The sequence below is a fragment of the Pithys albifrons genome, chromosome 1, assembly GCF_047495875.1.
Source record: "Pithys albifrons albifrons isolate INPA30051 chromosome 1, PitAlb_v1, whole genome shotgun sequence".
Lineage (NCBI taxonomy): Eukaryota > Metazoa > Chordata > Aves > Passeriformes > Thamnophilidae > Pithys > Pithys albifrons.
Window position 1 is genome coordinate 109870761 of NC_092458.1, and position 25596 is coordinate 109896356.

The window sequence follows — 25596 nt, forward strand, 5'->3', positions numbered from 1 at the left end:
GACTTCAAGTAGAAGTTATGACCTAAATAGCTTTTTACTTTAGTCCCTCAGACTGGCATAATGAACCCCTGAAGAATTAATTGTCTGTCTGTAGTTTACTGACAGACAATCCTTCCCTTCCTCCCAGCTAGACAGTTGCTAGCAATATGAACTCTATAGAAGAAGAAAGTTTTAAGATAAGTAGAAGTGTTCATTATTAGTCATCATCCAGTACAAACAACACAAGAGGCTTCTGAGATACTGACTCCCTGTCCTGGATGGTAATCTATTGATTTCCTCCCCTGGGGAAGCAGGGTTTAAGAGAAGTTCACTCTTTATACTAACATTAGCTAATACAAATCTTAGATTGCTTCCTCTTACAGCTCAGCATAAACAATTGCTCTGGATACAGCCTAAAATCTTTTCAGCACCAAGAGACAGGACTGCTCAGTTATGTGACAGACTTCGGCATAAAGGGTAGAAAAGTTTATACAATGAATTATTACCTTCACAGAAAAACACTTCCAGTGGAAAGCTCAGAGAGCCTGAAGACTGTCTTATATCATCCCCAGCACAAGACTCAAGAAATGACTGCAAGGGGAAGCAGCCATCTGGCAAAAGCGATTCGTGCATGCATCAGTCCCCATTATCTGCCAGCAAGCACAAAATGCAAAGCTGTTGCATTTGCACAACATGGCACAGAAGATTTGAAGTGCAGGGTTCATATTAAATAGGAACTCATTCTTAAGCACAGCACAGTATTTCTCTCTTTGCTGCACTTTTTGAAGGGACATTCTTCAGAAGTGTAATTAAAGAAAGATATCAGCTCAAATTACACTGTGCCAATAGAGCTGTGAACTTGCAAATACACTTTCTGAAGGCTGCATAGATACTTCATCTAAGAGAACTGAAAAACAGGTCTATATTCAAAAACAGTTTTTAATCTCAATTTTGCACTAGATACTGTCATTTCAACTATATAATTTGTACTTCATGAAGATTAATATGAAGATAATAAGCACATTTACAATAGATGTTACAGTAGCTTTCTTTAGTAAAATATATAGCAAAATTATTATTTGCGTTGTCTCTGGCAAAAATAGCTACAATGTAATTTTTTGTATTGATTCACAGCTATACTATGCTTTATTCATTATTCTATTTTCTAAGAATTACACATCTATTTTAAAACCTTTTGTGATCTGAACACACTTTAATATACCCACTATCTTTCTATAGCCACCAAATTTGTAAGTTCTACAAAAGACAGGTGGGAAAGATACTGTGCCAAAACTTACTCAGTTGTATTCACTGAAATGAAAGTGTGACAATGGAAACCTCAGATAGTATCTTGAAAATATTGAGAGAATAATAACTATCCTTACAATAGATATAAATAACCAAAATCATATTCTACTGTCTACAGCTTATTTGGAAAATTGTTTAAAGCCAAAATGTCCCTCCACATCTCATAAAGTTTTGAATATTGTATTTACATTTTCAAGTAACAAGGAAATGGAAACTCACCAAACAAGGCAAAAGAACCCTCTGATAGTTTTAAAATTTACTGATATTTCTCAACGATATTATCTGATGAGTGCACTGGAACTGGTATATTAATCAGAGCCACAGAATGATTTTGGGTTAAAAGAGACCTTAAAGATCACCTAGTCTGGACTCACCCAGTATGGGCAGGTACATCATCAACTCAAAGTCCTGTCCAACTTGACCTTAAATGTTTCCAGGGATGGGGCAACTACAATCTCCCTGGACAACCTGTTCAGTGTATCACCCTCATCATGGAAAGTTTCATCTTAATGTCCTCCCTTTTGATCTAAATCTACCCTTGTCCAGTTTAAAACTGTTGCCCCTTGCCCTGTCACCACAGGCCTTGGTGAGCAATCTCTGCCTTCCTTATAAACCTCCTTCAAGTATTGAAAGGGCCCAATTTGGTTTCCACAGATCATTCTCCAGGCTGAACAACCACAACTTTCTCAGCCTGTCTTCACAGAAGAGGTTCTCCAGCCCCCTGATCATTTTTGTGGCCTCCTCTGGACTGGTCTAACAGGTCCATATCCATCCTGTGCTGGAGACCCCAGAGCTGGACTCAGCACTGCAGGTGGCATCTCACAAGGGCAGAGTGGAGGGGCAGAATCACCTCTCTCAAGAATCAACTCCACCACAGAGCCTGATCCCATCCACAGATTTGTTGAGGTTGCACTCAATCCCATTATGTTCCTGAGGGACACCACTTGTTACTATCTCCCTTTGGATGTATTCATCTAACAACATAATTAATACATTGGAAAATTGTGTTTATTTTAAACATTAAGGTTTTTTCATGAAATTCCATGATTTTTAACTGAAATGAAAGCAAGTGCTCCTACTACAGGTATCTCCCATTTCAGCTCATATTTCCTATTTCAGATCATGTTTCAGTGCAACTACTGATCCTGGTTTAAGAGCACAACAATAGCAACTTTTGAGTAAATATAGGTCTGAAGTGGAAACTTCTTCAAGGCTATGAAATTTTGTTATCTAGGCCAGGATAAAATACGAAGAAAGCTAAAGCTAAGACTCTCTGAAATAGTTTAAAACAGGTCTGCCTTTTCATATTTTGACAGTTCAGCATTGCACATAAATGAGTTGGTCATGTCTTCGACTCTAATCAAATCTTTTTGTTTTTCCAAGTTTGGGTGAAGATGGTTCTGTGCTACGAGCAACCTGCAGAACATTCACTCTTTCCAGTACACAATTAATTAGTTTAGAAGATGCTATTTTGCACTCCTGTCTGTGAGTCACTAGCTTTGTTAGGCAATGCTGGATAAGGATTAGAAAGAACATCTAGCTTAAAGTTGTTTCAATTCACCCATTTCCTGATAGACTTTTAGTTTCCTCCCCACTTAACCCAATGACAAAATAATTACCTTAGCATTTCTTATAACATAGTCAAAGTAGGTTTTCATCTTTTCCAATGCCCTTATCCAAGAAGGTGATGGCAAAGGAAGCCTGAAAACATTGATAATGTAAATTTTCGTGTTTTGTAGTTGACTTTTTGCTTCTTCAAAAGGCATTCCCCTTGTGAATCATCTTTGGGGTTTAAGCCCCCATTTAATTTGTAGGAAGAAAAATACAGAATTTCAGACTTCAGCGTAGTGAATAAAGTCTAAAAATTCAGACTAAAAAACACTAAACACTCAAATCAGAAAACAGGGGGAGAAATAGGAGTGAAAATCTTTTGAGATATTTTTTCTAGTGTTTGGTTGACTGATTACTCCAATTCACCAATTCTTTGTACACAGATTCCCCAGACAGTATCTAATGCCAAAAGGTAAATTCCAAAAAGAAAAAAGGATTTCCCCTATACTTGTTTTCTCTAAAATTAACTGTATGTTTAGCAATTTGAAAGATTATGCTTATTTCCTTAATTTAAACATCAACTTTTAAGTACTTGTTTCTGAATGTCCACACAATCAATTTCAAATTATATAAGTTTAATGAAATCCATTGAATTTAAATTACATAATTCAGAATAAGAAATGTTTTTGGCTCATAGTGTGACTATTTTACAACCTCAAAAGGTCATTCTTTCAGACAAACTCAGCACATGAAGCAATAAAGTATACAAAATACTTCCTTTGTGTGAACAATTTCATCTTTTTTAATTATTTACCATTCTCACTAATTTGGTGTCAAAATAAATGAAACATTAACTTATTTTTCCGCCCTCCTTTTCTTCTCCTACCCTCTTTGGGAAGAAAATGAGAAGGGAGAGGAGGGAAGACAAAGGGAAATTTACCACTGCCTCCACCTGCTTGCAAAAGGTCAGGGTATGAAAATGAAACACTGACCAAAGCAAGTATCTCACCTGAACAGTACTCAGAAGGATAATTTTACTTCCAGTTGTGGTTTAATAATGAATGAATTCTTTCTTCAAAATACATCAATTTCTCTTTCACTTACTGTGTTACAGAACTGTCTTAGAAGACTTAGATATACCAATAAGCCTAATGTGCTAAAATGTGTTCTAAAAATCTCATGTCCTGATCCAAGGTGTGTTAAGGTGCTAATGCAAATGTTGCTAAATAACAAACAGCAAAGGGGAGAAAAGTTCAGCACTTTAAACAAGCGAGGGAAACAGTAAATGATAATGACAATCTCTGAAGATTTGCGAGTTAAAAATACAGGCCCTGTGTCTAGCTGAGCTGGATGCTCATTTTGACAGAGTGAAAGGAATATGGCTTCACTCCACATCACAAAGTGACAAATTCTATAGTATTTCCATAAATCCCTCCAGCCAAGAAATGTGTTTATTTAATCAGGAAAGTGACAACAGTCATTACTTTCTTTGCATATCTCAAAAGGAATAAAGAATAAAAAAAAAGGACAGCAAAGAGCTTTCTCTTCTAGATTGTGAAGCCATTTGATAGATAAACTCAGCTAAATAGCCTTAGTGCAATGACTAAATATATTATAGATACAAAAAATCTATCATTTTACTTAATTCTCCAGAGAACTTCATTCTCAGCATTTTGTTTGAAGAAATTGAGTCGTCTCCTGCAGAAGAAAATTACTACAGCATATAGCAGTGACTTATTATACGAACGTGCTCCTTCCTCCTTGTTTATTTGTTCACATGTATCTGTCCTTAAAACTACACTTGACAGGACTTACTGCCCAATAATGATGACTAAAGAAATCATGAGGGGTAAGGACTATATAGTATTACTTGTACACTTGCTTCCCTCTCTGAAATAAACTCATTAACTGGTAGAATAACTTAGAAAAACTTGTGTCAACTACCTAAACTAAAAACTAATAACTAGGGCAATTAATTTCTTTCCTTTCTGAAGAAGTTTATACCAATTTTGAAGATATTACAAGGAATTGTAATATATCTATATTACAATCTATACCTACACACAGATCCATCAAAGTGAAGATAAAGGTATGATCCAGGACAAACAGATGTTTGATTGCAATTCTCATGACAAACTAGAGAGAATTCCTACAAGAAACTGCCCAAAGCAAACACATGGGAAAAGCAGTCAAGCAGTGTTAGTGTAGTATGCTTTAATAAATAAATAAAGAAGACAGAAAGAAAGTATTTAACTCTTTTTCTAGATCTGGTTTAGAACAATTCACTCTGTTCCCAGGGATAAAGCTTTTAATACACTGTTTTTCTTATTCATTAAAGACACATTTGACATGACACACTATTTCAGTTCTTCAAACTTGTCCTGTATCAATAAGCCAGAAAAGAATCTAAAAGAAAGATGAGCAAAAACTATTTCCTGTCCATCCGTTACTAATAGAATGGGAACAGTAGAACCAATTTTTTTAATCTTCTTTACAATTTCACCACTAATTTATTAAGTATGAACACTAATAAAATTTCTCTCAACAACAAATCAGTTCCAAATTCATGTTGGCATTTAAATAACCCCTATAGAGAGCATTCCTGAGTCCTTATAAACCCTCCCTAAATTTTATCACAATATCCCCAGACAGCCACCACATGAAGCAGCAGCCTGGCCAGCCCTGTTGTCTGCACTGATTTTCATCTTCAATTTCAATCAACTTCTAGGGACAGGAACTTAGTATTTATGTTAGTCCATGAAATGGCCATTCCTCAAGAAAACATAGTATCTGTTTCCAAACTGTAGGTTTCCTCTGTTTCAAAACAGATCAACAGGATTATTTGTAGATTATTTTTATCTCTTGGCCATACACACAACACTAACTTTTGGAAATGCTACAGCATTTTGATTGTTGTTTTCCATGTTGTAGACACAGTTGTTAGTTGTTTTGTTCTCTGTTATCATTTTTCCTTCTCACTCCAGGGAGCTTTCAAAAATTGGATTTCAAGTGGTTCTGTACATTATACAACATGTAGACACTAAAATTAGGAAAAAAATACAATTGTCCTAAAGATCCCATCTTCTTTCCCTGTCATGAGCTGTCCCATGACTAATTTTTACCCAGCCTTGAAATTCTTATAGTGTTTCATCCAAAGAAGAAAGTCAATATCCCCCATTTCAATTGTGGATTCTTTAAAACCTTTCTCACCTCAAACTTATGCAACCATCACCCTTTTCCCCAGTACAACCTTCTGCTCACAACAGACAGTGCTCATGTAACCTGACATGCTACCTGACATTTAGAATAATTGACTGCAATTTTTCAGTGTGCCTTTTCTTCACATATCAATACATTGCTTTATTACTATACCAATTTTTGTGCAGCTACATTTTTGAAACTTCACACAAAGCTGTAATGCCTACATTGGAGGTTAATATGCAAAACTGGACACTTCAAAGAAAGCTACACAGATTTGTATGTGAAGTTTTTAGAGCACCTATGGATTTAAAAGCTTCCCGTCTGTTATCTCAATCTAAGTACAGTGCAGTAATTAAGCTTCTAGATAAACATTTAATTAAAAAATTAAAGCAATTCTACAGCAGGTCCAGAGTTGATATACCATAAATCATAATATGCTCATGGCTGGAACTTTTTTTAGCATTATTTTAATTTTTCCAATTACATTGCAGCCAGTTTCTATATATCATCTCTTCTATCAATGTTTTCAGTACTCACTCCCTCCATAAAACAATTTATTAACTGCAATGTCCCCATACTTGTAATTGTTTACTTGTTAATATTCACAACCATTTCTTAAAAGAGGAGAAATCGAAAAGAAACAAAGATTTTCCAACTTAAGACCTTCAGGTCTTAAATTTTAAGGTATAAACTTTATAAAGTACTTTTATTCTCTCACAGTCACCATCAAAGTCCAGTCAGCAGAAGCAGACTGCTAAGAATATATGTAGGCATTTCTTTAAAAGTCAATCTAATCAAAATAATTACATTTTTGAGGAGTGAGGGAGGAATAGAAATCTCACTCTTACACTACAACCAATGCCTCCTTACATCAGTCCTTAAGAAATAATCTTTGCCAGCCAAATGAAATTGCAATGCATGTTATGGGGATCTTTAAATATGGAGTTTTCCTAAACTAATTTAGTAGAGGAGGACTGGCAGGAAATGAATTAAAATCAGTATAGCCTAATGTTTTACACCACGAAACACAACCTACACTGCTGCTTCTACTGTAATTACTGTAGAATCAACAAGACATCAAATGACTGATAATCTAACTTGTTAACAACTATCCCTGCATTGTCTTTAATCCAGTTGGAATTATGGCCAAAGCATACCTACAAGGAAAACACATTTATGACAAACATGGCATGCCACTGGACGCCATTACTACTGCATAAATGCAGATGGAAGAACATGACCTGTACCTTACAAAATCCTCAGAAGCTGCAGAGGAGAACACTTTAGTTCTTACACTCTGGGAAGTCAGCTCTTTAGTATGATTCACCAATCTTTGGTAATCTACCCCTGCTGCCTTTCCCTCTTCTCTCCCCCTTTCTAGGGGATCAAGTGTGTGCCAAAACCTGCATAGCTTAAGCCTCTAACAAAATTGCTTTGTTGAGAGAAAACTGAAAAAAAAGTCTTTAGATTAGAACTATACAAAGTAGGAAAGGTAAAGTTACAGATAGGTAAGTTTGCGGAACTTTAGGATTCAAAAGAAAAAACCATGGAAAGGTGCAAACCAGTAAAAAGGGTAACGCAGTACCATCAAGGGTCTGTTACAAGTAGTGGCATCTCCTTTTCCCCATGTTATTATTGTCTGCCTGGCCAGCAGGGTCTCTTCAGTTGTCATCTTGGAAGCAAGGAGTGTACCAGCAGTTTTTAAATTCTACCTACTTTGTGTATATTGATTAATCAAGCTTGCAGTCAAGTGTACCATCTTGCATTCTAAAAACATGTGTGAATAAAGTGACCTTGAGACAGATGGTAAGAACCCATATAACCTGTTACCTGAAGTCTGTAACTCATGCTGATGTGTCAGTTTTCCTTAAGTGCAATCTTAGATTAGGCAAGGCACCATAATCTTTAACACTGTGATACTCCACAGAGCATCAATTTACATCTATTTAAAAAGCTGATAGTCCAAGTGATAAAGAATAGCAGCATAGCCATTTCATCCTCAAAACTGACTTTTCCAATCCATGGGGATGCTCCCAAATAAGGCAATAAGTTTTCACTTCCACAGATATTTAGAAGAGCTCATCATTGAATTGTAGGCTACTTAAAACAAAAACAAATTTTGGACATCTATTCTCACAAGAGAATTACGAGTCCAGCCCTACTAACCAAACACTAAACTCTGAAAGATGCTTTTTCCCCAATTCTGTCCACCTACTAATATTACATCAGTGGCAGATGAAGATTGGCAAAGTTGGCAAACAGAAGAAAAACAGTTCAGGTGAAGAACAGCTGTTTAAGCTAAAACTAAATATTGACCTCAATAGAGGCTGCTGAAGATGTTAGAAGATCAAAATTTCTTTAAGGAGTCCGAACCCAAAGTGAAGTAAGTTACTATGGACATCAGTGGACCTTTTCCCCCATAAAACGCAGCACGAGGTCAATGCAGGATTTAAACACTGGGTGGCAGAAAAGGCCACTCTCTCAGCCACCAAACAGGTGTACTGTGTCACTTTAGATGCAAGAGAGCACCAGAGACACCCCCATGAGACTGGGCCACAGCACAGGAAAGAAAAGCTTCAGGTGACTCACAGCACTCTGGAGGGGCAGATTGGGGAACAGGCCACCTAAACAACAAACAACACGTGTGCTGCAGCACCTGACACCTGCCTTATTCCTGCAACACTGACAGAGGGGTTAAAAGCATTTTCTGAGCTACGGCGCTTTATAACCCACTGTAAGAAAACAAAACAAACAAACAAAAAAGCACTGAGCCATGATCAGCTGTTCCACCAATAGTTCAGAAGACAGAGCTGGAGAGAACATCTGGTTAACAGCAGGGGACTAGCAAGTCATCTGTTGCCCTGATGTAAAAATTGTGACTCGTGGGACAAAGCATTTATACTTTACACCCTACCTGCAGCATTGCAAAGGACATGTGGCATGGACTTGAAACTTCACAAAACTGAAGGAGGAAGAAACAGCTAAATAAAAGCAGATATTTCTCCTATTATATGGCTTAGTTATAATTTTTAAACCCCAAAGTATGGACACAAAGTCCAGCCTAAAAAAACCTTGAAAACAAGGCCCCCAAAAGCCCCAGAGGAGATGCCAGGACATCTGCTAGTCCCAAAACCTTGTAACCAACATCATCTCTTACAGACTGTACTGTTGCACTGAAGCAACCAGAATAATTAAAATTAAAACCAGACTGTAAATCAACCTGACTTCTGTGCGAAATTTACCTCCTAGACTGTGCAAGAACTAAAAATTTTGGCTAAGTGCTCAAGTGAAGAGTCACAATATTAAAAAAAAACTACCTAAAACTACTATCCACCCAAAAAACCCCCACAAACAAAAATTAAGGCATCACATGATTTCTGAGTTTTACTTCTACCACTGTTCCTCAAGGCTCACAGAAATATATCAGCATACCTATTGACATTTATAGTTGGATTAAGACAGAACTGAATCTAACAAAGATTAAGGAGAAAACAAGAAGAGCCTTAAAAATCAAAACAACACACTCAGACCTCAGTAAGTCTAGAAAGGCAGTGTCACTTACACATTCTATTTATGTAGCACTTGGGAAAAAAACTCTTATCTTTGCGAGGCAATATCTTGTTCTCAAGTATTTTTAAATTATTTTGCCTGATTAGTATTTTAGACACACTTGCTATTTGAGGAAATGAATTTAAATGAAAACACAATCAACCACTCTAGTTGTGATCCCACCTGGTCTCCAGCACCTACGGCATCACTTGCAATGAACCTGGCACCTGAATAACCTTTGAATATGAATTTAGTAAGAAAAAATTGTTATACTTAGCTTTTGCAAAATTAATTACAAGCAGAATCCTTGCTTAAGATGGGAGGGTGTTTGCATTTATTTCAAGTGAGCTTCCTTAAACATGAACACAATAGAGACAATTGATTTACTACAAAATGAACTAGACAGTGCCAACTGGAGTACAGGTCCAGAGCTTGGGGCATCCCTTTTACACTAAGGCATTTCACTTTCATGAATTCAGAAAAGTCACATTATTTTTAATAGGAACCAAGATAAATGATATAAAAGTTTTTTTAAAAAAAGTTGAAATCAACAGTAATTCTCACCCAAGGTTTGTGATTCTGTTTTTTGGGTTGGTAGCTGGGGGAGGCAGGGGGTGGGAAGTGAACACAGACAGCCAGAAAGAGATGATGATGACTGAGAGGTAGATTTGCCAAACCAGCATATGAGGAAAGAAACACCCAATATCCAGATTTTAGAAAACCTCAAAAATGTGCAAAACTTATGGAAATAATGAAAGTTTATTTATGAACATTTTGTTTTATTTTAAGGCATAATTTATAATATTTTTATTGAAAAAAATTAAGAAGAAAATATTCTTTGATGTGTCCAGTTATTTTCAAATTCTCATTTCAATGAAATCAAGGTTTTATTCTCCTGTGACACCATGAACAGCAGAATTTTAAGCTGCTGTTGAGAATTTACAGAAAAGCTCCCTGTTCATACAACACTTGCATAAACATAGATTAAAAAAGTTAAATACAAAATATGCCTTTACCTTTGTAAGTAGCACTATGGTGCAAGATTCAAAATCCAAGTTGTCCTTTCAACAGTTTTATTGTTGCTTTTCTTGGAGCTACTCTCTACTTTATATAAGCTTTACTAAAAATACTATTTAAAATACACCAGGCATATTTTTTTTGCATGGATATAGATCTTTTGCCACATTCTGTTACAGCAAGTATTCACAGTCCCCTTTGCAGACAACTGAATAATCTTGCAAGTGCTGTGAGATAAATTTACTTACATCTTGGCTTTCAAAGAAATGTAGACAGACTAAACTGATAAAGCAATTGTTCCTTAATCTCTTTCATGGCAGAGAATTAGTTTCTCTCAATTCCAAAGTGAATTGAGCATTCTTTGCATTTGATGTTTAAGTACCTGTGGATTTAATAGTTCTTCCCACTACAGAAGGAAAGGGATTTAGTACAAGCACTGTACAGGACAGAAGGCTGTATCAGCTGCAGAAATTTCTCTCAGCACATAAGCTTTTCTGTAGACCATTCAATACACTATGTCTGGTGTCATTTATTTTCATCACACTTTCAACACCTGCCAGCAACTCAAATCTCTCTCACAGATTTTTATACTCCCTTCTTCCAGACTAGAGCTGCTCTTTCATTGGTATGGCAATTAGCAGCATGTCAGTACAGCCTAAATGGGAAAAAAAAAATGGCATTTTCAGTGAAATATCATTTCTGATTCTTTCACAATTTTGTTTGGGACCTACACAGACAAAACCGGGGCGAGGGGAATCAAACTACTTTTTAATGAGCTTTTACTAACTTAAACATGATGGTTATATCATTTATGAGTTAAAATTTTACTATAAACACAAATAAAATATTTAGTGTTTCAGTTATTAGGATGAAAGAAGCCTTTAAGGACTGAAATTTGTTGTTGCATTTCACCAGAGGGCAGGGGATGGGAAATGTCTTACAAGGAACCCTCAGTCACTCAGTGCATAGACTCAATTTCCTTGGTCTTTGCTATTTCCTAATCTCATCTCGCCCCCTCACAGCTCTTTTCACTGCCCCTTTCCAGCATTCAGTCTGGCATTTGATTATACATAAGCATCAGATGAAATAAATGTGCAATACTACTGTATTTACATTAAAGCTTTATGATTGTCTGAAATAAATTTAGCTGAATATGAATTTAAAATTTAATAGGAAGCAACTCAGAAAATTATAACACTAAAATGCATGTTTTATAGTAATTAAAATCCCAATTCAAAAAGTCCCTCTGAATTAAACTGTTAAATTGTCTCAAATAGCGAGTCAACAAAGAACAGTTCATCCTATTAATTATTTTAGTGCATAAGTCACTTTTTGCACTGGTCACTTGTCTTATTTGAAATTGAGTTACCCTGCAGAGTTTCCTTCAAACAACTGGCGTATGACTTCTGCAGTAGTGCAATATAAGCATATCCAGTTCATGGCAACTCAGTGCAAGTGAGGGAGAAAAATGGAAAAAACTTGCAGCACACAAACCTCAACAACTAACAGAATAACAAGAGACCAGAACTCTACAGTCACTAGTGATGAGCCACTGCAGGAACCACTCAAGTCTAACCTTTCAAGGGTTAAACCAGAACTTTGTAATTGATAAAAAGTCATACAACATTATTATGCATTTCAAGAGGGAAATAAGTTCTATACAGTGCCACTCACCTATTTCATAATTTTTTTTTTTAAGCATGATCTAAGGAGATCAGGAAGTGATGCAAAACTTCTGTGGAATGTTTAGAAAAAGAAACAAAAACAAAAAAAAAGGAAAGGAAAGGGAGGAATCAAGGTGGTTCAGGAATGAACAAAAGTGTAAACATGCAAGAAGGAGACAGAAACAAGCTGTCTGCCTGTGTCTGTTTCTCCTTTTAAACCACTGAAATATTCAGCATACAAGATCAATCTCCTCAGACCCAGTACCTCAGAGAATACAAAGTAAACAATATTAAATGCTAATAATCATCTGGCATTAATACGCATATTGACACACACTATATTTATACTGGTTAATTAGGTGTGCCCAAATTGGGTCTCAAACTGTCTGCTGAACATGACCCTTGCTCTGTATTAACTGTTAATTCACCTCTGGAAGCACTTTGGAATGGAGTTATTTGTCCTGGGGGGAAACTTTTCCTATATTTCAAAAACCTGACAGTTTGACAATTGATTTCCAGAGCTTACAAGTTCTCTGTAGCTTTTCTTATCCTTTTATTTTTATAGACAAACTATATACAAAATATACAAAATATTGTATAAAATATGAAAATAGAAATAATTTTACAATGCATAAAATACAGTTGTATATTCCTATGTATTCAATATTTAAATTGGTATCTCTATAGCTATGTAAAATAAAAATAAATATTAACCTACACTTATGTAATACCTACAATGCCCACAGTACATAATATGCAACAAAAGTAGCCATAGATGACTGAAAAATAATGAAACCTCTATACCATCATTTAGTGTTAGATTTTAAGTAATTAGACATTTAGAGGAGTTTAACTCTGCACATTGTTACAGCTGAACAATGCAACAGATTACAAGTTTGGCAAACAGTGTAGTTTTAAAAGAACTGGTAAGAAATAATAACCACTAACACAGCTGAAGCAACATTTCATACTTACTTTGCATAGTCAAAGAGCCTGCTGTCCCAGAGCTGGTGATTTCCTCTATAACCAGAATGGAAGAAACAGGAATCTGTACCATCAAACTGGTTGAGACCATCCTCTGAGTTTTTTGAGGCGTGGCTGTGCACAACATCGAGCAGAACTGTGATGCCCATGGAGTGAGCAACATCAATCATCTCCTTCAGGTCATCTGGAGTTCCGTAGCGGCTGCCAGCACCCAAAGGGAATGTGTTATGAGTGGTACAATGGGGACTTACCCTGGTAATACTGAACATTAATCAGGAAAACTACAACAAAGTCAGCAGTTCATCACCTAGTTTCCAGTACCCAGGTTATTTTTTTCAGCCTCTTAAGTTTGCAATTAATAGCCACTACTATTTTTAACAATTTTTCTTTAAAAAAATTGCATCATGCACGCAATGTTTGGCAGAGACAGATTCAATTTATTCTTCCATTTTAATTATTAATACATCAAATTCAGTATAAAAGATAACTGATACAACTTTAAGCTTCTGTTTAATATTGAACACTTCTTTAGTTCGTAAGAGAGAAGAATGGAGTCATATTGCTGGAATTAAGTAACACAATGACTACAAAAGTAAATGTACATTCACAGAAGTGCACAAGATAGACCATCTGCTGCTGTCCTGCTCAGTTATTTGGTTTAGGTACTACACTATTTTCCAACAGGTTTTGAAATAAAGATTTTTGTGCCCAGTATACCTTTTTTTAGACAGTTAAAAACTTATCTAAATTTAGCCTGGTTGCCATTTGAGCTTCACCAAGATTAAAAAAACAAATCAGAACATTCATATTTATCATAATTTTCCTTAAAATTACCTGACTTCATTTTTCATCCATTTTCACCCTAGGCCTCAAGCCTTAAGTACAGTCTGTTACAAGCCTGTGAAAGGTTCCCACAGAACACACAAAGCCATGATTTTAATCAAGTGTATTATGAGCAAGTAGGACATAGTTCTGTTTGTAGAAAGAGCACCCTACACATCCTGTTTGCTACTGCCAAGAACACCACAACATAAACCCCATGCATAAAGACTGCTGAAGGTGGATTACCCAGAATATGATATGACAGCTGAAGTTACTTATAAGCTTTTTGTTTGTATCCTACACAAAGTGTTTCACAGAGCAGCCGATCACTATGTCAAACTGATTTCAGATTTAGGAGGAAGAATTACTTTCCATTAAGCACTTGCAAACACACATATACAGACATACTGATTTCAGTGGATGGGAAGGAAGGTAAAGAAAAGATGCTGAAGTGCTTAAACCTACCTTGATGCTGCGAAAAAACTTGTGACCTGATAACCAAAACTGGCATAGTATGCATGTTCCATAATAGCCATCAGCTGGACACAGTTATATCCTACAATAAAAAGAAATAACCAAAAAAATATGCCTTAAGGAGAGTTAAAAGAGGATTCAACACCTATAACATACTCCTTCCAGTTTTCCCTCATTTTAGTTGCCTTTGACTCCAATGATTAACAGCTAAAGATGCAGTAAATTTTGAGAGGCAATTCTACCTAATAGTTTATACTTATATGATCTTCCATTATAAATAAAACAGTCAACTTCTCAAGTGATCTACACATAACTAGGTATATTGAAATTCCCAGACATAGAAAGAAATAAGTGATATGCAAGTATAATCTTTAGTTAACTTCAGAATATTAGCTACACCAAACTGCATGTCCTGAACTTCTGTTTCCCTTCTGACACTTCAGTCATGGGGTGTGTGATTATTCACTGGCTACACATACTGTGATAGAATCGCAGAATGGTTTGTGTTGGAAGGGACCTTAAAGGCCATCTAGTTTCAACTCCTCTGCCATAGGCAGGGGCATCTTCCACTAGACCAAGTTGTCCAACACTCCTTCCAGGGATGGGGCACCCACAACTTCTCAGGGTAACCTGTTCCAATGCTTTGCCACCCCCACAGTAAAAAATTTCTTCCTAATATCCAACCTAAATATACTCTTCTTCGGTTTAAAGCCACTCCCCCTTGCTCTGTCACTACATAACCTTCCAAAAAGTCCCACTCCAACATTCTTGAAGGTCTTCAAGTTTTGGGAGGCTCCTATAAGGTTTTCCTGAAGCCTTCCCTCCTCCAGTCTGAACAACCAAAACTCTCTCAGCTTGTCTTCACAAAAGAGGTGATCCAGCCTGATCATCTGATCTCCGTGGCCACAATACTTGCCATCTTGAGTAGCAGTGAATAAGTGTCACAGATAGCTATTCCAGTGAGCACAACAGATAACTTTCTGGTTTTATTTACAGGCTGTTGAAACTCACACCACCGCTTCTCTTCATTTGAAGAAAATCTTCATTCTTTACTTTAGAAAAGATGTTGTGAATTTTTTATTGTCCTCGAGGTTTTTTATAGCTATGACATTTTAAAACAGAGCAATTATTCGAGGACAGTAGGCATGAGCTCAACAATTTGTCAGATTCATCGCTGGTTTATAATTCAGGCTCATTATGCTTATTCTCCTTTACAGCATTTTTATAAATAAACAGTAACACAGCATCAAATTAATCTCATTCAATTTGCTTGCTATTTATTTCCCTATTTGTCATGCACATATTTCTACCAACTATTAATATGTTTCAATTCTTATATAGTGGTATCTTTAAACTTGTCCTAACAACTAAGACATTCCAAAACTGAATCTAATAGACCTTAAAAATACATTTAAAAAATACTTAATTCCCACAGTGTTTACTTAATGTAAATAAAAAGGAACATTAAGTAGCATTCTGTCTACCCTACCTAAATTTGATACTGCTTTTATTTTGTGGTATATCAGCCTTTTCACAACATTTCTCCACAAGAGAAACTTGTAGGGAGAGCAGAATGCTTTCCTAATTCTGCAAATCATATTATCCTCCTAGAACAACAGAAATTTCTTTGGCAGTACGGAGTCACAGAAATATAATACAGAATCCAAATTTACTTTTCATTGAGAGACTCCAGATGTGCAAACTCCCTCATCACACCTGCAAGCTTAACTTTATCAAAGGAAAAAAGACACATTCTGTGAAACACTGACTTGACATGTAAACCTACTTGAAAATACATGGCTTCTTCAGTGACTCTGATAAATAAAATAAAATTAAATAAAAATAAAAGATCAAGTACAAACACATCCACCATGGACAGAGGTTTTGAATACTGATGTCACAATTATCTTCCAGGTGAGTGTCACAAAACGTATTTCATCACAAGGCAGTAACAGTCAGGCAGCTCTAATATTGTCTACTACAAAAACAGTGCAAGGACACCATGGGAAAAAATAACCCAAGAGAAACTGGGGTGAACAGTTTTGCTGTGTTTCCTGAGATAATAGTACCAGATGTTTCATACAGCCTCTCCAAAATATTAAAAGTTCTTTTCCTGAAGAAGATTTTTCATATTTAAAGTTTCCGTGTTCTGATAGTTCATAGCTACTGCTCAGGAATTTAAAAAAGAAAAACTACATTGTTTATTCTGGCAAGAGAAAAAACCAATCCAGGTATTTCTTTGTGTCTCCTTAGAATGAGGCCTTACATTAGTAGAGCCAATTAAGAATGCAATATTTCTGAAGACTTTCTCACATGCTAAAAGCAAATTGCCCTGCAATACTTATCTAGGCTTTAGCAATCACATTTTACTCCAAAATCTGTGATATGGATTTCGATTCACATATCCTATTTCAGAAGTCCTAGTTTCTTCTCCACAGATTTCATTTGTTTCTAGTTTTTGCTCACCTAAGGATCTATTTTTATACTATGTGAAATCAGAAAATGCAAAAAACTCTGTAAATATTTCAGAGTTATCTTTACTAACAAGAGCACAGGCACATTAAAAAAAAAAAAAGAAATCTCCGCAAACATCTCTTATTACTTACCGAGATCCTTTATTCTAGGTAGTACATTGTATGTGAAGTTTTTATAAGAAGCTACTTTCCCTTCTGGGGAAGCAATCCCCACATGAGACTCATAAATTCTTAGGCTTTTTAATCTCTTGGGGGAGGGATGCTTATGCTACAAGATAAAAACCAAACAGTTGTCATTAGGAACAGCTTAGGAGTGTTGTCAGAATCACATGATTTGCACAAGATGAAAAATAATTTAAGGTTTGTTTTTGGTTTTTTTTTCTGAGAGCAAGAACATTGTCAAAGTAATGAAGCATTTTAAACTGTTAAAGCAAACGTCTCTTTCAAATCAACACTCTTCAAGAACATGAAACTGGACATTCATGATTCAACACTTTTCTTATACCATTTTAAACTATACTGCAGTATATAAACTGATAGTAGCCATTGCACTTAAAGTTCTTCTGAATTACTATGAAGCTTGCATGAAAAGAAAAAAGAAAAAATAGAAAATTAAGGTTTTATTTTTAAGCTTTTTCCAGGTATTTGAAATTGCTCTGCCTTCTTCAAACTGAAATTTATAAATGCTTTATTTTAGTGAAGAATACAGATCTGTAGCAAAGAATCACTTATATTCCACTTACTTAGGGTTAAAAATTAATTCAAATATCCTAAGTCCGTAGATAAGATAAGCATACAGTATTTCTAGAAGAGTGGAAATATTTAAAGAATAGAGAGACAACTGAAATAAATCACAAAAACTCCTCCTTACACTTGAAGAGTTTATGCCTGATCAGGATTTTACTTTTTTTTTTTAAAAAAAAGCCTTGTCTGAGAAACTTTGGAATTTTATTACCCAACAGATTTTTCATCTCCTCTCACAATTCAAAACAATTATAATATTTTATATTATATTTTTTAGTTTATTACTCAAGTGAAATTTTGAAAAGGTAGAAAAAAAGATTAATTAAAACCATACATATACAAATAGCAATTAAAGGGACAAGGAGAAGAACAAAAATTTTGGTTGAGGCTCATTGCCTGTGTTTTACTTCCAGTGGGCACCTCTCCTATTCATAAAGGGACTCATTTTTTCAGTAAAGCCCTGTGTGCACCCAAATGGTTTTGCCTCCTTTTCCCTCCAGGTCATATCAATCACAGCACTTCCAATTACCTCCCTATTCCTTTTCTTAACTGAGGATCGAGGTGTCTCAGCATCGCAGACAGCATAGGTCACTACATTGATAAGAGCTATACACCTAAACAAGAGTTACTGTATATTACATTATCTTTTTTTTTTTTTTAAGAAAAGGTTTTTCATATGAGTAATCCCTTTTTAGTCAAGCAGATGTTTCATAATTTGAGGTGGGTGCTAAAATTTAACTCAAAACAGAGGGTGCAACATCTCTTAGACAGAACAGTGCATATCCTTTTCCAGGAAAAAACATCGAGAAATGTAATATGAAATACCAGCACTTGGGCAGTCTGAAGTTCCCAAATGTTCTCTGAGGGTATTTTTCACATATCACATATAGAGTTCTCTCCCTTATAGCAGTACATGAGAAGTAAGAGGGCTTTAGACTCAATAAATGGATTTTGTTGATACAAACAAAGCAGGACTTGACTGGAGTTTTTTCTGACTTTATACAACACTGACTTACTGAGTACTGAACACAGCATTTGCAGATAACTAACTCTTAAATCCAATATTGGTAATTCCCTGCTCTCCTCTGTACCAAGAAAGGATATCTAGTCATGGAACAGTTGTCAATCTTGCCTAACAAAGGGGAAATCAAGTTTAAAACACCACTTTATCAGGTAACTATTTTCTATATATTCTACAGAGGACTGAAAAAGTAGCTCAGATACATCCATCATTAAATTCACTTGTTTCTGTTAAAGCCATGAATAAAACCTCTTCACTTCTCAGGCAGCTACTTGAACTAGTTTGCAATTCCCTCTTTGTGAAATAACTCCAAACAGGGATACAAGGATGACACAATACATGGGTTTATACACCTCTTGAAAATAATATTTAAGCCTTACTATATATGACTGTGGTGGATTCCAGTGTACCCAATCATAATTCACTTTGTCTTCATCACGGACTACATATCTTGCCCAGGGTGAAATACGATAGAGGAGTGCGCCGTTCTGAGCACGAATCACCACCTATAAAATAACCACAACATATGCATGCCGTCACAGATAACTCATACAACACCACCTATGCAAACCACTGTGGGGAATGAAATAGTACACCACACAGCAATTTAATTTAAAGAACACACAACTACACAATGCAAGTCAAGCGAAGGAAGAATGACTCTGCTCATTGGGACGATTTGTATAGGGATAGTAAACCAAACATGTCACACACACTGGAGTGATGTTCACGAGCAAGAGCTGAAAGGTGAGGATATATACAAGCTTTATATAAGTAATGGGAGAAAAAGCCTTCCCAAATGGATTACTGTTAGGTTCCCCTAATTTCCCCTGTCATTGCTATTCCCTTTCTGTGTTCTTATAAATTTAAATAGCATGCAGTATAATGCCATCAAGATGAGAACTGTGATCTGTTTAACTTGGCAAACAAACTAGTAAGCCAATTTTAATATCTTAATTTCATCTGCGTTTCTATGCCCTGTGAGTTCCTACCAATGTCATATAGACCAGAACCACAGATAACAGAAGAAAGCACAGGACAGGTTTTGGGTCAAGAAAAAGTAAAATTTAAACTGCTGGGTTTCTTTTGCTGCTTTTCAGTTTCTCTGGAAGCCTGCATCATTCTAATGCTAAAACAAAGTAATATTATTGTTTTATCCTCTGTATTTTGTTTCCTCTGTTTCATAGCAGGAGATGACAAGGGACCATTATTTCCTTCAAAAACTCATAAATCTTCACTCTATTGAGCAATTAATGTCCCCTGTAACTTATTAAAAAAACACCCTTGGGAAAGGATGAGACCCAAAGCGTGGAAGGCAGTGATCTGACTGGGAAAGTGTTGCATGTCTAGGAATCAGGGACAACAGCTCCATGCTGTGCTATTGCTCCCTGCCCACAGGACAACCTTCAGCATCTCCCCCTTGGTACTGTCCACTCTGCCACCTGCATGGCCTTGCCTTTGGCTCAAAGTGATGCAATAAATTCTTATGAGAATATGCTTTAGAAGTAGAATTGTTTTCTGATAAGGAAATGATACACTATCTGGAATGACCAAAAGGGAGAGCACTTCTCTCCACGGACAGGATCTGTTCTACCCAGCATGCCATGGAAAAATTTATCAGGGCACTGTGTGATGCCACATTAATGGAGGCTGCCCAGCATTTCATAGAATCATAGAATCGATTGGGTTGGAAAAGACCTCCAAGATCATCGAGTCCAACCCTTGGTCCAACTCTAGTTCATTTACTAGATCATGGCACCCTGCGCCACGTCCAATCTGCATTTAAAGATCTCAAGGGATGGTGAATCCACCACCTCTCCGGGCAGCCCATTCCAATGCCTGATTACTCTCTCTGTAAAAAATTTTTTTCTGATATCCAACTTAAATTTCCCCTGGCAGAGCTTAAGCTTGAAGGTGGCTTGTTCACAATTAGTGAATCTCCTCTTATTCCATCTAACTGAAACAGTTATCCTATAAAGCCATCTGTCATGCCTTTCTCCTTGAGATACAGAATCTTGTTCCATCTCTCTCATCTCCCTCCACCTCATCTCTCCTCAGTGCAGAAGGAACAGCACCAGTATGGTTTCTCTTGGCACCTTGGATGCCATTATAATAGTAGCATAAAAGGTTTGCAAATTTACAACCTAGAAATGTAGAAGCAAGTGAAGTCTGGGAATTCTTAATTCTGTTTTCGTTAAGAAATTGATGGCTTTTTTCTTTTTTGGTAGTTGGTTTTGGGAGTTTGGGTGTTTTGTTTTTTTTTCTTAAGAAGAACTATGAATATCTTAAAAAGTCTCAAATGAAAACAGGGAGGAAACTGAACTTTTTTCTCTTTTGTTTTTTTTTTTTTTTTGTTTGTTTGGTTTGGGGTTTTGGTTTTGTTTGTGATATGCTTGTTTGGTTTTTTGGTTGGTTGGTTGCTTTTGGTATTGTTTTTTTAATTAAAAAATGGCTTTGCTTTCAATTCCTAACAAAGCACCTCAAGAAGACAATTATCAAAGAATTGCCTTTTTTGCCTCTGGCAAGTGTCTTTCATTGTTTTTATAGGTATCTGTATCCTTAGCCCAACCACAGAAGAAAGCAGAATCACAGTATCATAGAATAGGTCAGTTGGAGGAGACCTTTTAAAGGTCACCTAAACCAACAAGGAAAAATATGTATATGCAGAAGGTTAATGGATTTGACAAAGGCACAGAAGCAGGATTGCTGAATCTCAGTACATAGTATTATAACTCCAATTCAAAATAGGTTTTATAAGCAAGAGTAATTGAGACTCACCACCTCCTCAGAAATACCTGAGAAAGTTACTGAAAACACTGTACAGTTGCATGGAAAATTTCTTCTGTTAACTGTGCTAGCAAAGATGGCGCAAAGAATATATCAACACTAAGGATCCTCCTTGCCAAGAGCATTGACAATTTGCAAGTTACTCTTAAAATAACAAAACTTATCTCCTCTTTCTGGTAACATACTTCTGATGATGCTATTGGTTCTTTTATTAGTTTGTCCTAATTTACACATCACAAAAATGATTACTGTATATAACAACCATACCTAATAACGTACCTTGGATTCCTTTTTCTTTAATATTTTAGGGCAATTTATACTAGACAGGCTTATGAGTGATGGGACATTTAAGAAATATAAAGTAATTAATCTACATTCAGAACATTATTTAATTAGATGTAGTACTGGTTTAATCCAAAGATGATACTGGAAGGGGGGGGGGGGGGGAGAGTGAGTTTATTTATTACGACATACTAAAACCAATCAAGCACTGTCTTTAATTTAAACCATTAAGAGTATTAAAAAACAGTTAAGAAAACAGAGATTAGGAATCCATTTAAATGAGCACCCAATTATTTCACCTTTTTAATTCATGCTTCTAAAGTTATGTTGCAGATGTTAATTATCCCTAGCTCCCATCCTCCTGATAAGGCATAAGAACTTCTGTTCTGTAGTCACTCATATCAAATTGGCCATATTTTCCTCTTATTGAGGCATCAGTGTATTTGATTGACCAGTTTTTCATGAGTCACTTTATGTACTAGCTTTGCATTTATTCAAAACATCTACAAAGTCAGGTTTAATGGTCACACTTTTCAGGAACTGAGAGACTTATAGGGACTCATACAAGTTTTATCAACTTTCATAGCCATAATTTTAATAGCTACAACTAAAACTTCCAAGAAGCACAGACATTTATTTGCTATAGATTATGATAGCAACAATGTAGAACCATAAACATGTGGTGGAAATCTGACACTTTCTCTAAGAGTTGGATTTACACACTTCAGTCTTAGACTTTGGAGTCTGCTCTATTTTAATACTCACAATCTAAATTTTTGGGTTCATTTATTTTAAAACTTGACTTTCAGTTGTATTATGCAAAGATATAAGAAAACTTCCACGACTGAAAGAAAAGGATATATTTATCCAACAATAGAAGTCACAAAATTTAACCGTGCAAATATCAGAAAGAAAAATCTCTAAAAAAAGTGGGGGAGCACCTATTTTAAACATATAATCAGAAAATTTATTGCCTTCTTCAAAGTGTAGGTGGTCTTAAATATTTTTCAAATATGTCCAGCCATGGTTGTAGATTAGCCTCACTACAACATTAGAAACCTCCGTTTTGCTCAGCTGTTGCTGCAATTTTTGAACATCGTGGGCTGTTCATGGGCTGTTCATGGGCTGATAAAGAAGAGTCAATAGGAACATCACTAACACAGAAAACAACACTAAAGCTGGTAAAGCTCTGGTTTACAGAAGCATAATCAAAACAGTATTCTTAGACATCCATCAATTGTACCCTGATACATTCAATTCTTGATTCCTATGCTTGCTTAACACTTTACTTAATTTTATGTGAGTCTCATTTACAGAATCACTCCTAGGTTTAATTACCAAGCTTTGCATTCAATCAACTTATTCCTCTCTCCTGATACCACAGGTTGATTTATAAATTGGAAATAGAAGGACTTCAAATAATATTTTCTAAAGTTTCTTGAGATAGAACCCCCACACTGTCATGCCTGGCCTGATGTGTGAGCAAACACACAAAAAAAAAGCCTGCAAAATGCTGAATGGCACCCCAAAACAAACACCAATTCAGCCCAAGACAGACAAAAGTAACTCTAAGGCAAACAGTCCAACAGCTTTCAATCCCATATTTACTTTGGCATTCCTTGAAACAATTACATATAAGTAAAGGTTGTAATAAATGGAATAATAATATAAAGCACATATAAAACCTCTTGCTCCACTCACCCCAAACTTGTGTTTTATTCTCTGCTGTGCTCAGATATAAAAGGAGCTGCCATGTATACTCTGCATGTGTGCTACAAGTTTTATATGCATAAAAAATACTGAACATGGTCACTGCACAGCCCTTTTGACAAAGTACATGTAAGTCTATTTAATAGATAAGGTATTTTTGCTCCAAACTAAACTAGTCTAAATTGAGTAAAAACAATTTCAGAAAAGTTGCAGCCTAAGCCATCTACCACTTAGTCCATCAACACTTTATAGCTAATGTTACATTTTCTAATTAACTGAAAAAAATGTTCTCTAAAGAACATACATAATATCATGGTGCTCATTAAATTGGCTTCTTCAAACAAGCCTTGGGATTTACCTACTTCATTTTCAAGAGCTATGTCCCTGTTCTTTCTTTAAGATATATGAAAAGGCACATCATACTATTTGATATAGAAAACTACCATTTGTTTAAACTCTTAAAAATACCCAAAACTGCCTAAGAAGAAAGAAATATGTTTCTTAAAAGCCTTATATTTACATTGCTCAAATTTAGATAGAATAAAAACAAAGACTAACTAACAGATGTAAAGAAATTGCCACCATCTACATCAGACATCTTTGTCTGAAATGTAAAATAAAATAGTATTTCACTACCCAACTGCATAATAGGTGGACAACACAATGATTATATGTTTTTGTGCAGAAAAGGAAGTCTTTTACAACAGCCAGCCTGTTTAGAACTCCATTGAAAAGTCTTCTTTCCTTTACTTGCCCATAGTCTCCAAGGTGGCTTACCCATGGGAAAGTTCTAATAAAATAATGTAGAAAATTCAAATTAGTCATGCTGAATTTGCCTACGTCAACTCAACAAATAGCTCACCATGAGTAATTTTGGCACGTTTTTCCCCTCCTCTAGTGAAAAATACATTCACATAATAATACATAAAAATTCAAAATTCTCTATGAGACCTTTGAAAGTCACATGATTTTGGCTTCCAAGTGAAATATAAATACATGTAAATAAATGCTCTCGCATAAATAAGTTTCAGAAAGACAGAATGAAAACATCCTTTAAAAATTGACATTAAAAAGTCAATTTGCTCTAAAAATGGACATGACACAGATGTATAATTTATATATGCACAACTATAAAACAACACAACTGAAGACCTTAACGTAAGCTGCACAGCTTTTGTATGCAAAGGTGAAAAAATTGTGGTTTGCTTTCATTTCCCATTGAAGAGATGTTTGGGTGTATTTTCAAAATTTGTCTCAAGTGTTTAGCACTCTTGAAGTTTAGCATCTAAACCCACTGTAATTAGTGCAGTGGATGTCATAGATGAATACACCCAAGATAGCAAAAACATGTCCTTGCAACCTGAGGTTTAAGGCATCAGTGCTACTGAAGTGATTAATTTTGAAGTAAAAACTTCCAGATTGAATAAAAATCAGTAGAAAAACAAATGGCTGGCTATAGTAAGAGCAAATAGATAACCAAAAAAGACTGGCTTTGAAGGTATGTGTGCAAAAGGGCATTCCCATTTTCCAAATGCTGGATTGCTGGAAAACTAAAATCTCACAAGAACATTAGTAACAAAGTAAAAATGTCAGTCCACTAGAGCCCAGGAAACTCACAGAATGGATAGTTAGTTGTAGGATACAGTATAGAGGTTATGGGTCTGTTTTGATGATCTTTAAAACTCTCATAAAGAGTTTATTACAGTTAAGGGGAAACCATCACTCTGAGGGCAGTCCAGTGTCATAAAGAAAAAGGCAATAACACATTTGGAGCAATTCAGAAGCTGAAATAGGTCTCATTTAATGTAATGGTGCTGCCAGTGAAAGAGAGATTCAGGGGCCTTGATTTTTCAGACATTTGAGACTTTTGGGTATCCCACTATTCCACCTTTCCAAAGCACCACAGGTTTTCCACATCACCTGCAGTACATCCGCCAGCCCCTTCTAGACGTCTCAGGGCATTTAAAGGAAAACTCTACACTTATAACCAAGCAACTTTCAACCAACTGTAACTCAGGGAAATTTCCTG

At 35.8% G+C, this 25596-nt stretch overlaps 1 protein-coding gene across 2 annotated transcripts in view; it reads right to left on the reverse strand.

Annotated features, from left to right (window-relative positions):
• Positions 1 to 25596, reverse strand: part of GBE1 (1,4-alpha-glucan branching enzyme 1) — a 156152-nt gene that overhangs the window by 66964 nt on the left and 63592 nt on the right. For both annotated transcript variants that reach the window (XM_071563491.1, XM_071563481.1), the window contains exons 4-7: positions 19169 to 19294; positions 17156 to 17291; positions 14541 to 14631; positions 13245 to 13454 (exon numbers count right to left, since the gene is read on the reverse strand). In XM_071563491.1, the coding sequence (XP_071419592.1) occupies positions 13245 to 13454; positions 14541 to 14631; positions 17156 to 17291; positions 19169 to 19294 (563 nt within the window). The remainder of the gene's footprint in view (positions 1 to 13244; positions 13455 to 14540; positions 14632 to 17155; positions 17292 to 19168; positions 19295 to 25596) is intronic.